This window comes from Lipophrys pholis (genome assembly GCF_963383615.2).
Source record: "Lipophrys pholis genome assembly, chromosome: 8".
NCBI lineage: Eukaryota > Metazoa > Chordata > Actinopteri > Blenniiformes > Blenniidae > Lipophrys > Lipophrys pholis.
In genome coordinates, this window is record NC_137630.1 from 10,725,242 (window position 1) to 10,738,808 (window position 13,567).

The window sequence follows — 13,567 nt, forward strand, 5'->3', positions numbered from 1 at the left end:
TCGCCCATCAACTCTGCACACTGACTTCAGAGCCTTTTAATTAGAACTGGCTCAGACACGACGCACCACGCAGTGCAGCCGCCAATGAAAGGCGGCGAGGCTGTGAGAGCAAGAGATCCGCTCAGCTTCATCCTCTCCTACATGTTTCCATCACTTCCTGAACTTACCTGATCTTTGCACCTCTTTTTCATCCATATTTCCTCTGTTCTTACCCTCTACCCCAATCTGGCCCTCACAGTCCCCGCCTCCTTACTGCCCTTCTCGTCCCCTCCACACCTGCTTTAATCATGGACAGTATAAAACGGCTCAAACTGCCTCCTAATGAGCTGTTACTATAGAAACAGGTCCTGTTAGCATTACTGCCATGCACCAACCCACCCACAACCTCCCAGAGTCCCATAAGCAGAGCTTTTTTTTTTCTCTCCCCTTTATTGTAAATTTTACCATTCCAGATGATTTTAAACAAACACTAGTCAGCTCCCTAACAAATCCGTATGTGGCTTCAAGTCCTGCAAATTGCGAGGGCTGTCATGGTAACAATGCGCTCCATGTGCACCGCAGGCCGGGAAAATGACTGAGATACAATTCATATAATGGAAATACTGTCAGATAAAGAGCTTTCAGATAAAATGTTCCTCCTGCTGTGATGGAAAAGGTCATCTGTTCCCGCAGATTACTTTTCTGAGTGCACAACTCAGGCCTCAGTAAAATAAAATAATGAAAAACAAACATATGTCCTGTTTTTTTAATGGGTAATAATCACTTCATTTCATCAGGGAACGCTTGTAAGCATGGTACTGTATCAAAACCTGGGAAGTGCATGCCCTCTATTACATTTCTGATATCTTTCTTGGAGAAGTTAATACTATCATTCACCTGCCAAAATTCAGTATGAAAATATTGACACAATCATATGAGCTAGATTTGATTACTAATGTGAAATGACAGCAAAATGTTCTTTGGATTCTTCTTACCTTTAAATGTGGATATATAGGCTGAACTGCCCTGCGATTGGCTGACTGTAGACCACCTGCTGCTGGATAACGGGGGTGTGCGATGTATTCAGGGTCTTTAAAGCTCCTGACCAACTCATGTGCAGCTTTAAAGCAGTTAAATGTGATTTAATAACAAATTGAACTGCAGTTACTGCTGCCTCTGTTTGATTTCTTTATGTGTATTTCTTCTACACCTGTCATACCTATTTCACACAGAGCTAAATGTGATCTTGAATGGGTGGGTCCAGTGACGCTGTAGTATATAGACAAAGACATACATTGTGATAAAAAGGCCAGATTAAATTGAACCTGAATAAGTAGTATTTTTTGAAGGTAAATAAGTAAAATCTTGTCATTAATTTGCATTTCCAGATTAAAGTGAATGTTTTTTTTTTTTGGCAACCCTGATATCAACCTTTGGTCAGTCATGACAAGCGTGTCCTATAGAGAAATCAAAACTGTGCTTTTTCAGTTTCTGATGGTGACGTCATCCTGCATCATGTATATTTTTTGCTCAATTGAAATAAAACACGCCCTGACTTTGACATCTGAAAAGTTTCCAACATGTTTTCAATGTGAACAGAATGCTTTTTGATGAACAAAACTATCGACGGGATACAGACCCACTTTTTAGGACTTGCTGAAAGTGCCCAAACATCTTGTTGAACGTGTCCATGTAGACTGAATACACAAACGTAGATCCTCACGCAGGCCTTGTTACAGCAGTTTGTGGATTTCTGATGTGCCGAATCAATTTGAGGCAGCTCGTTAAAGTTTGTGTTTTCTATCTTACATTGATTCCACGTCAGAGCTTCAACCAAGTCTGTCTTCAGGTATTGGCTTTGTTTCATTAAGGCTCTGTTGACTCTGTTGTGGCATGTTATTCGAGAATACTCACTCATTTAAATTTACTGAATTAAATTTCATGATGTCCTTCATTTCTAAGTCAATCCATCTTCTCTACTGCTTCAATCTCAAATGTATGTTTTCAGAACACAATGAGAAAATCCAGACATCCAAAGGGAAAACATGCAAACTGCTTTGAAAGGCTAAACTCCTGGACTTGAACCCAGGAGATTCTGTCTGCATGGTAAATTTGGTAAACTACTACGACTACTACTTTTTTGCAGAATATTACGTTTTTCTGGTGGGAAACTGGGAAATTTTACAAAAATGAAAGTTTTTTTTGAAAAAGAAACTGATCAGAAAAAGTTGATTTCATTGATGCGGCTTCAAATGACATGATGGCGGCAGCATAATCCGTTCATTCTGTGTCACTGAAGTCTTTTTTGGGGGGAAATATTTCAATACATTACACTGCAATTTAATGACTTTGAATCCATAAAGAATGGAATCATCTAAAGTGAGAAGATGCTAATGTTTCGGTGGAGAAATTATTGTTGACAAACTTACCGATGCGTGTGTAATACGCAGGATATTTTTATTTCTTTAGCATGGTTTGGTGAAAGTTAGATAGCTGAGATTTGTTTCGATCGCAACTATACAAACCTCATGCAGGTGGTGGCGCCCATGAACAGTGTGTTCATGACCTTTTTCAGAGGTTTGGAAACTTCTGTTTTTCCAGAGATTTTTTTGTCAAAAGACTGGGCAGCATTTGTTTCCTCCATTGTTTTCCTCAACAATCAACTCTGTAATCTTATTGATATCACAAATGTCAAGAGTGGCCTGAAGTACTCAAATCCTTTACTTTTGACTTCATAAACTTTCCTAAGTAGAAGTTCAGAGACAAGCGTAACAAAAAAAAAAAAAAAAGTTTACAGAAAAGTAAATTCAACTTCTTAGGTAAAAGTAAGACATTTTAAGGTTCTGAAATGTACTTCAGTGTAAAAGCGAAAGAAAAAAAAAAGATTGTATAATAGTTTGGAGTCTGGATTCAGTTGCACAGGCCTCGGCAACTCCATACTTTGTATTAGTTTTGCTTTTAGGTCAGTTTTCCAATGATGAGTCACCGCACTGAATGTTCTTCAAGGTGTGTCTATATTTCAGAACTTGTAATAGGGACAGAACAACCAATATCCGGATGTCTCTCTATACGAGCTGTACTTTCAGCCATCAGCCACATTAATGGGTAGAAAGAGAGCAGGCATGTGGCCCATACTGACATCCATTTGTCTCCACGGGGATAATGCAGGTCTGGGGTTCTTCCTCTAAATATCTTACTTTTATGGAGCTTTAATAGTGGCTTTGCATTTTTGATATTACTAAAACAATATTAATGATTATTTAAGTTTTGTTTCCTCTATGATTACATTGTACTTGAGTTTCACCTTAACTTTCCTGTTTTCAAGTCTCTTCTCATGTGAAGCCAAGTCTCCACCCGGGTGGCTGATTCAGTGTTTTATTTCCTAATCAATGCTGGTTTTAAATGAGAGAAGGCTGCCAGGGGAAGTAATACACACACGCACACACACACACACACACACACACACACACACACACACACACACACACACACACACACACACACACACACACACTTGTGTGTGTAATTCAGGAGACACTACCCCTGCTTACATTCCTGCTACCCTTAACCATAACTACTACGTTCCTCTTCATACTCTCAAATCATTTCTGCTCGTTAGGATTCGGAGATTTGCATTTTGTCTCCATGGTGCATCCCTGTGAACGGATCCAGGTCCCTACAACTTTAGTAACACCTGAAGCGCAGCGCATACACACTCATAGACACACAAAGGTCGATTGCACCATCTCCAGCGCACCGCCTCGCTGGATTCCTCGGCCTCAGACGCTGACATGTTTATATACCCACCGAGCACAGAACCGAGCAAAGGACAGATAATATAAAGCCAGAGTGATGGATGCCCTCTGCTCACACACTCACTCCCTGGATCTACCATGTCACACATCCTGTATTAAATCTATGCACCATGACCATTTTATGGGCCCACATCTGTATTTCCTCTCATTTCTCTTGCACGTATGCATACACAACATATGTCGGAGGTGAAAGTGTGCACACCGAATTGAACCAAACCGACACAAACATGAATGAGAACGGCCACTGTGACTCACAAGCCGATGACTTCTTCAGAAATGCACAATTCAATGTAACAAAACTGCACAAACAAACATGAGAACAAGCTTTTTTCTTTCATTTTAATCCTTTTTGTGGCTGTTTTAATCAGACCACAGTGGTGTCCACCTGTGGCAATCAACGGCTGTTTCCATGGAAACAAGCGGTACACTTCTTCGGAACATCGAAGGAGGAGGAGGAGGAGGAGGAGGATTAGGAGGAGAGCGGCATAAGAGGAAGAGGGAGCATAAGACGATGAAGGGATGAGGTAAAGTACTACAGAGTTGGGACAATGACTAAAGTTGTAAATGAAAACAAAAATTGGTAAATCAAATTGAAAACAGAATAATCAACATAAACGGAAAGAAAATGCATGAAAAATCCTGGCGCATTTCTCACAAAAGTTTAGAGGAGCGACAAAAGACAGGAACAGTAATAAACCATCTGAATGAGCAACTTATTCAACTTATGATTCACGTTGGTCACATTTAAAAACTGCCATCAAATTCAAAACGAACAAATACTCTTCCAGGAATCATAAAATGTCCCCATTTCAACGTCTCTTCTGAGATCGATTTGAGTTATGAGAATCGTACATTCTTGTTGCATCAGTACGTTTTCGGCCCGGAGGTGAAATGCAGGAGGGAAAGACAGAACAGCAGGTGGTCGGACATCATGATGATCTGGTCTCATCTCCTCCATGATCACAAGCTATCTGGCTTTTTGTTCTGCACGTTCCTCAGCTGATCTCCACCACAGATGTCTGCAGTTTGAAGAACAGCTGCGGAGGCCTCGACCTTTCAACATCTGGAGCTGTAAACATTTTGTGTATTTCGAAGAATTGTTTTTACCTCTAAGCAGGCGTGTCTCTTTTCCCACGGGCAAGCAGCATATGTTCAATTCAGTACTTAATCCAATGCCCGTAAGCAAGCCACAAAACTACGATAGAACAAAATGAGCACATCTCACATCTTCTTGCCCATATTAAGTCATTAAGTCATACTCTGACATTTATCATTTACCATTACTACCCTATTGAATAGTACTCTGTGTGGAGCAACGCTGTCAAGAATTTCCCTCTGGGATTAATAAAGTATTTCTATTCTATACGTTTCTATTTCGCAACTGTTGCAAAGATGCTCAGTTTATTCTGGATCATCGCACTCCTCGGGGAGTATTTTGTCATCTGTTTCACTGAGATCTGCTCCTAAATATAAAAGCCTTTTTTTTCATCCAGTACAAAAACCCGACTTGCCATAGACGACTTCAGACACAAAATAAATAGAAAACCGGATTTCAAATTAAAAACTTAAACAGCACGACTGTCCGATCAGAGGCTGTGTGTGGATGCAGAGTCACATTTTGGATCAGTCAGTTTGAACGCATCGGCGGAGTTATTTTAATGGGAACAAAAGCTTTGACATGAATCCTCCACGTGTTTCCTGCACGTGCTTTAAGCTTCCTCAGGTTGATGATACAGCGAGGCTGCCATGTCAAAGTCAGTTTACTTTCCTCCAACTAAAGTATAGACGGAGACGATGGAGAGAGAGAGAGAGAGAGAGAGAGAGAGAGAGAGAGAGAGAGAGAGAGAGAGAGAGAGAGAGAGAGAGACTGGCTGTTTGACCTGACTCGTTATGTAAACGTAATACAAGTAAGTGTAGTGAAAGCTACAGCAGCAAACAACAGAGAGCGCAGCCTAATGAGCAGCGGCATGTACAGAGCAAGTCAGCAGCGCGCGCGTATCCGAAGTGACCCGTACGCATGTTCCAACGTTTGATTTTTAATTGGACACATTTCTTGGCAAGCTCACCAAATTAAACGGGCAACTGCAACACGTGCAGAGCTTATCTGTCTCACCTCACTGTCACCTGTCTCCCCTTCATTCCCTCCTCTTTCTCGGCGAACATCACTGTTCTTTTTCCTCCTCCTCGCTATATGATGTCTCTTTGATGGCCTTTTTATATAGCTGACCTCAATAGAAATGGCAGTATGAGGCGGGAACATCCAGCCAGAAACAATAAACCTTGACTGATTAAAAGCATCTGGCCTGTGCTGATATCACACAAGTTTTTAGGAAGGGTTTTTTTTTTTTTTTATGAATTTGGGACTTCAGATAATCAGATTTGTGGTTAAACCGTCAAATCTGGATATGCACTCATTTTGTGAATTGTTTTTCCCTTAATCTCAAGTTTGTTGTCTCTATTGTTTGGTCTTTTTTTAGGTAATCTGGATCAGAGAAATAACCAAAGTCAAACTGACAGCTTTTTACAAGCAAAATGTATTCAGGTGTTTGAGCTAATGCAAATCTAATGTAAACATTTCCAGAAAGTGATGATTAATATAGAATTTGTAATTCTGTCTTTGCGACCACAAGGACCTCATAGAACTGCATGAAATATCAGACGTATGCCTTAGATGTTGATTTGAAATAGACTCTGTTACTGTGTACTTGACTCTGTGGAAAGGCGAGGATGACATTTTGGATGACATTTGCAGAAATTATGAAAATTGCCATCCTATTAAATCCACAATTTTGTTTACTACAAATTACTAAAGATCCAAACAAGGTTTATTGCAACTGCATTTTGTGTAGCCAAGAAAGTCGACGCATTGATATAGCGGTCTGACTTTTTCTTAACAGATTATAAATATATTTGTCAGAAAGAATATGAAACTCCCTTAAAGGTTTTGCATATTTACTTACATAATATGGACATAAGGTGTCACTAAAGCAACACATGGCTTTATATTGTGGCACCATACTCATATATGCATGTTATCTCATGAGCCCTTGTACCAAACGCTTTTAGTATTCATTTGTTTGTGTAGCGTGTGTTTTGTCAGATTTGAAAGTTAAAACTAAAAAAAACTCTCATAAAATCCTCAAATGGATTATTGGGTAAGTGATAGCTAAATAGAAATACTTTCTCTACTTAGCAAAGGTGGGAAGGTGGTGCAGTGCTTTGCACTCTCACCTCAATTTAATCCTTTGGTGCCTTTTAATACGTAGTTTGCATTTTCTTCCTGTGAAGGTATTAAGGTTTCTTGATGGATAGATGGATGGATGGATGGATGGATGGATGGATGGATGGATGGATGGATGGATGGATGGATGGATGGATGGATGGATGGATGGATGGATGGACTCTAGAACCAGACAACTGAAACACAGTGTACAGCAGGGGTTGGATTACCTCCGAGCATATAAGTGAAAAGGGCATTGGCACTATAAATTTCAGGTTGCAAAGACCTGAAATCTTCCACTCGTTGTTCCAGCCGTTTATTATCCTCTCTGTCCTCATCATTCTGTTCTTTCCCCATTACAGCCATGCTGGAGACAGCCGAGCGCTGTCATGCAAGCAACATCGAGCTGCAACACACCCGAGAAGCTACTTAAGCAACGCAGCAGCACCGAGAAGCACATAAATAGAGAAAAGTGTCTCATTACTAGAGTTCAGTCACACAGATGGAAGCTTTAAACTCTCACATGCCGAATGTTTTCATTCTGCATAGCAAATGTACTATAAGTTAAAACCTGAGGGTTGCTTCACGCTACAAAAGGTGCTTCTCCTTGCCTCTGTATCAATTACATCTGTTTTCTTCTCCCCCTATATGTCTATCTCTCCCCTCTGGTACCCTTCCTTTGTGCTTTCCTTTATGTTGTGTACTATAGACGGCTCCGTTTCATTTTCTTCTCGCAGGATTTCCATACTGTACTGGATGCTAAGGCCTGTCCCTGCCTTGAATACTAAACAGCTTTATCCTTCTTACGAGTGCCTTTGTTTCACACGTGTGTGAGAACAACGGGGTAGTCTGACAGATACTGCAGACTAGTGGCAGAGAGTGATTTAGTAACACTGGGCTCTGAAACAGCTTGTCAGCAGCCGTTAGCGCCAGATCAATCTCACAGTGTGGTGTGAACTTTCAACAAAACTCAGAGGAGTCACAAAACTTCATTTTCCTCTGAGTTGCATTAAGTAGAAACTTGATTCTTGCATTCACTCTAGTGCTTTCCTTACGAGCACGCACCACTTATGTTCACATCAGAGTTTAAGGTTTTACGCTTCAATCAATGTCTCCAGTCAAGTAGATATAACATGGTTAGTCCACTAGAGGGCGCACAAACAACCCATTATTTTTTTGTTTATCAACAGTTGACAGCTGTTTTTGGCAAGCTATGACCTTTGGACACAAAATAATGAACTTGTTAAAGTCCAACGTCCCTCGAGTGAAGGGAGATAACTTTCTGCAGTGTAGCGCACAATGGCGAGCAACGTTTCAACCAAGAGTCAAAACTGAACAAAAAGTTCTGTGGTTCACCAACGCGAGACTCTCGGGAATCACCAAACATATTAAACTCTTGTTACATTTAATTTGTTAGTCACTTTAAATTGTGCACTGAGCTTTTGCTGCAACAAATCTGCGTCACTGCTCTTATGTTCCGTAGGCAAACTAGTTCCCAGTAAACGGCATTTATAGCATTTCTATAGACCCTGATGAATTAATGAAAATACACAATTTCAACCATTTACATATATTTATGCATTTTATTTGCATATTTAAGCTGTTTAAAAGACTATTTGAGCATTTCAATGGCATGCGGCAGTTTCAATGAACTATTTCCAATTCAAACCATGTGTGACTCGTAACATTTATTGATGAAAGAATGACATGATGAGAGTTTAATAACCTGCAGAATTGAACAAGTTCTTCTCAATCACACAGACATGCAGTTCCGATTCAATTAATTAGATAATTTACTTTTTTGAAATAGATCAGATAAAGACGATTTAGATTATCCATTGAGAAGAATGTGGGAGGAAACCAGAGCACCTGGAGAACTCTCACCCTGTCAGCTTGGCCTGCGACCAGTTTGATAGCGACCAGCTAGCCAGCCTTCATGGCAGCATCACCGATAGCTCGGCTCGGGTCTCAGTGTTGTCTGCTACTTTTAAGAAATGTATTCTAAATAAACGGTTTTCTTTGAAATGTTTAGAATTTGCTTGGTGGTCTGGCCGGATTGGAGTCTCTCAGAGGTCTTATGTTTGACTCCCCTGATTTGAGAGATAAAATCAGGTGGGGTAGGTGTAGGTTAGTAAGAAGTACACACATACAAACAAGATGAGATTTCAGACAAAAAGTCAAATTCTTAGTCATTTTGTAATTGTAAGACAAAGTACAATTCCCAGTTTGACGGTTGCAGGGGAATTATATAAAGATTTAACAGATTTTCTTCTCTAGCAGTCCTCCATTTTATTAGGTATTGATCCCAACAACCATTAACAACATAGTTTATTGTGAAAACACAGGAAGTTGTAGCATTTGGCCAAAAAATACTCCTCACCATTGGGCAAACCATGTTTGGGTTAAGATATAATCAAGTCACTTTTACTATCACTAAATGAGCTTACTGACAGATGATTCCTTGAATTTTAAATTCTAATATATTTGACTTGTTTTTGGTTCAGCCTGCTGAGGTCAATCTCTATGTTCAGGGAGAACAATTTTTATCCTTCCTGCATGAAAATTAATGAGCAACGAGAACAGATATAGGCCATGGGGGTACAGCCCTCCGTCCTTCCAGCAGACCCATTAATACATGTAAATGTAAAGAAACATACGTGCTATTTTCTTGGTCAAGCGGTGGTATGAATGTTGATTATTCCAAAAGTTGTGATTTTTCATAAAGGCACAAGGAGGATGTTTTTGATGGTGGGAAGGGATAAACATGACAAAAATATATACTGCATGTTTGGGTATAAATTAATGTAATAATTAATGATTCATGTAATAAGTGCAAATGTACTAAATGCGCTGTTATAATTCGGACAATGCCGCTAACATCTGCAAATGATCTGCTTTTAACAATAGTTCTTATTTTGCACATACAGGAAATGTACGACATGTTGTGAGACAAACTGTGTGTGAGAGACAGAAGCTCTGCTTTCCCCAGATACATTTGATGCAATATGTCCATTATGCGAGTGAAGTAGCTTTAATCATTATGCAAAGGAGATTCTTTTTTTATACTCTCTGGTCGCACAAACTAATTGAGCAGAAGGAAGTATGAATAGACCAGAGAGAGGGGTACATCCCATAATAAAGAGCAAAATCAAAAATTTAAAAAAGAATGAACAAGTTGTCTTCAAGTTGTGTTTACCATGTGGCAGAAACAAACACATTTCCACTTCAAACTGGTTTGTAGCAGCGAGAAGATTGACTTTCTTCAGCTGCCGGGTCTTTTTTCATGGAATTGTTTCTGATCATATTGCAGTTTTGCCTTTGATGAGTTGAGGAAATTATGAGTTTTGACTGTAAAGGTGAAGTCCTGTTAATCCTAATCTTCAGTGTCATTTGACAATGTGAGTGTCCCCTTGTAGTTCATCCACAGTTTACTCATAAAAACACCTAAAAAGACTGTAAAACCTACCATCATGAGTTGTCTGTGTGACCTACTGAACGTGCAGTACAGAAATAGACTCACCTCCATGAACGTAGTCGTGCAGTGTGCAGTCTGAAGGCCCCACCAAATGGATCAGACTGGACTGGCTGAAGCCAACTGTGTGCTGTTCTGCAACACACAGGCACACAAGCTGTCAAAATAAAACAAAAACGTGCTGCCACATTGTGTTTGGCCAAAGCAAGCATAAGCCCCACGCTTTCTTTCATACATGCTGCCCAGCCACAGTACCGGCATGCTGCTGTCTGATTGATCAGGTTCACATACCTTTTGGAGAATCCTCTGGGAGAGCAAAAATAACAGAATTGGAGAATTAAATACAGAAAGCAGATGTTGTCTTTTAAACACTCTAAACTTGTGAGAAAATGAGAGAATCGTGTAAAATTACTGAAATGCATGCTAGTGGTTCCCAACCTTTTCTAACAGGGAGTGTCTGCCAGGATTTGATTGAACTGTCACATTGTGACAAAGCAGAGACTGGAGAAGAGTTCAGTCTTTCTTAGTGGAGATCTTGGGAGGCTTTAGATCGGTGGTGTCAAACGTACGGCCCATGGGCCAGAACCAGCCCACCACAGTGTCCAATCAGCCCGCAAGTTGGAATTTACCAGCTGTGAGGAATTATTACATTAACTGCAATACATTTATTTGACCACCAGGGGCGCACTTTAGTGTGTATTATGTGAATAAGTTCAGGTGATCAGAGGCCTGTACTACGAACCGTGATGAACATATCCAGGATCTCTTGTTTCCTGGGTTAAGTTATCCAGACATGCGCAACCCTGATCAAGCAGGTAATCAACTCTCTAGTTCAACCCAGACCTAGGTGTGCGCGTTCACATGAAAGGGGCGGAGTTTACAGCGTCTGACCAATCACACGCGGAGAAATCCTGCAGCGCAGTTTACAGATTACTGAAGGATGTTATTCTCTGAGAATATGACGAATTAAAACACATGCACCAGGATATAAGCAACACTCCTGCCCGACTTGTTAATGTGTGACTTCATGAGATTATACCAAATTAATTCATCTGCGATATAAACGGACGGCACGGCGATCACTCAGTTTCACTTTATTACAGCAGAAATGTGTTGCGGTGAACTTCCTCACTGATCTTCTTTTAGTTTATATTTTCCTTCAAGTTGTTTTGAGGTTGAGTTTCTCTGTGAGTGTTTTATGTTGGAATATTAATTCATCACCGCGACGACACGAGTAGTTCTGCATGTTTCTGCAGTTCTGTCAGGTGTAACCCCATTATTACAGATTAACCCTCGTGTTGCTAAACAGACTTGGAACAAGTCAAGAACAAGAACATCATTCAAAGACTCAGTGACCAGGATTTATTGAAATTTTTCAAAAAGATCGCTCTAAATGAATTTCTCATCTCTGCTCAACTGCAGCTCAGCGCAGAACCCGCTCACCAATCACGATCACTTAAGAATGGGCAGGTCATTTTCCAAGAGATCGCATTGGTCAGGAGGCGGAACTCAACGTTTGCTCCGACCCGCAGTCAGGGGTTACTGACGTAAGCTGCTCGGGGGCAGGTTAGACATTCAGCGTAAGTTGTCGGGGTGATTCATCCCGGTGAGAAGTGAGCGAGCATCACAGTACGGAAAACCCAGGGTTAATCCTTGAAGTTATCTCGATAAGAGAAAATCCAGCATCGTAGTACAGGCCTCTGGATTATTACAGAGATGTGGAAATGTGTGACACCCCTGATACAAATAAAGAAAAGTTAGGGACCACTGCTCTAGACACAACAGTACTCAAATCTGGAAATATAACAGCTTGGAATTTAGGGGCAGGATTATTTTTGACGAACACACAGGCACTAAGATGCACACAAAACAAAAGCTTGCTTGCTTGAAATCAAACAAAATTAAAGGATTTCACACGACAACGGCGACAGCAGTGAAAACTTTGACGGCTTGTTCGGCCACACAGCTCCGTCTACGATTCACATTCCTCCAGAATTACGAGATAAAGTCAACGCAAACTGACACGCTACTGGAGGTCTGAGCATTAACACCAAAAACACCTTCATCAACGAGGACAGTGACATCTTGCTTAAAGGTGCCAACTCGGTTTACTCTTGCGGCTTGTGGTTGTGGTTATCTATAGCTGAGATGTTAAACTTGTTAGTAACCAAACATTAACTTTCACACTAATTGGTGATCTTTGAAAACAGTCAGTTTCAAATGTTTGCTCATTTTTTTAATGGTTCAAATTTGGCTGCGATATGAAACATCATAACATGGATGAATAACTACTTAATTAAAAGGCGAACCCTATATATTCGGCCACTTAGTTCATCTGACACGGTCTTATTTTGATATTTTGAGTGTGAATGCAACAATTTTTTAAAGTGTTCGGCAGGTTTCTACTCAGGGCTTCAGAGACCAGCAAGAATCTGGGAGTCAGGGGAATGCATTTTTCCAGGGTTTTGAGGAAATCATTACAAAAAGAAATAGACTGTTGAACTATTTTCGAATTGAATTAATTTTAAGTGCAGTAGAGTAGAACATTATAAACTAAGTGTAACAGCAACAGCACTGACAACCAGATCCAAAGACTTAACATATATTTCAAATCAAGAGGATCTCACCCCTACAAGACAAGTTAGGATTTCTTTGTCAATGGATCCCAACAACAATTAACAATAATATGTTATACTTAGCTTTGAAAACACCCTGTCGAAGTCATTCAAATGAAAGCTTTCACATCGCATCATGTAATTCATTTGCTATGCTGCTGTGTTCTCTCTACTGCAGGCCGCAGGTTCTCCCCTATGTAAACTACGTTCCTGCTCCTCAGATGACAGCATGATGACACATGTGGTGACAAACAAGACAAGTATGAGTCACAAAAAGACAGACGGCTTGGAATGTAAATTACCTGAGTTGGGCTGAGGCGGCACCACCTCTTCAATCCTCGCTTTGGTTTCCAGTCTCTCCAACTTCTGAGAATGGTAGCGTTTCTTTCCCTCCTCCTCTTGTTCTGCACTAGGATACTACAGACAGCATGTGGACTGTGTGAACATGTTTCTAAGTATAACTGTA

At 40.4% G+C, this 13,567-nt stretch overlaps 1 protein-coding gene across 5 annotated transcripts in view; it reads right to left on the bottom strand.

The window, feature by feature from the left end:
* acot7 (acyl-CoA thioesterase 7) overlaps nucleotides 1–13,567 on the bottom strand; it is a 58,642-nt gene that overhangs the window by 28,127 nt on the left and 16,948 nt on the right. For 3 of the 5 annotated variants that reach the window (XM_080469244.1, XM_080469242.1, XM_080469246.1), the window contains exons 5-7: nucleotides 13,404–13,518; nucleotides 10,778–10,792; nucleotides 10,535–10,621 (exon numbers count right to left, since the gene is read on the bottom strand). In XM_080469244.1, the coding sequence (XP_080325370.1) occupies nucleotides 10,535–10,621; nucleotides 10,778–10,792; nucleotides 13,404–13,518 (217 nt within the window). The remainder of the gene's footprint in view (nucleotides 1–10,534; nucleotides 10,622–10,777; nucleotides 10,793–13,403; nucleotides 13,519–13,567) is intronic. The other 2 variants (XM_080469243.1, XM_080469245.1) reach the window with 1 other exon arrangement.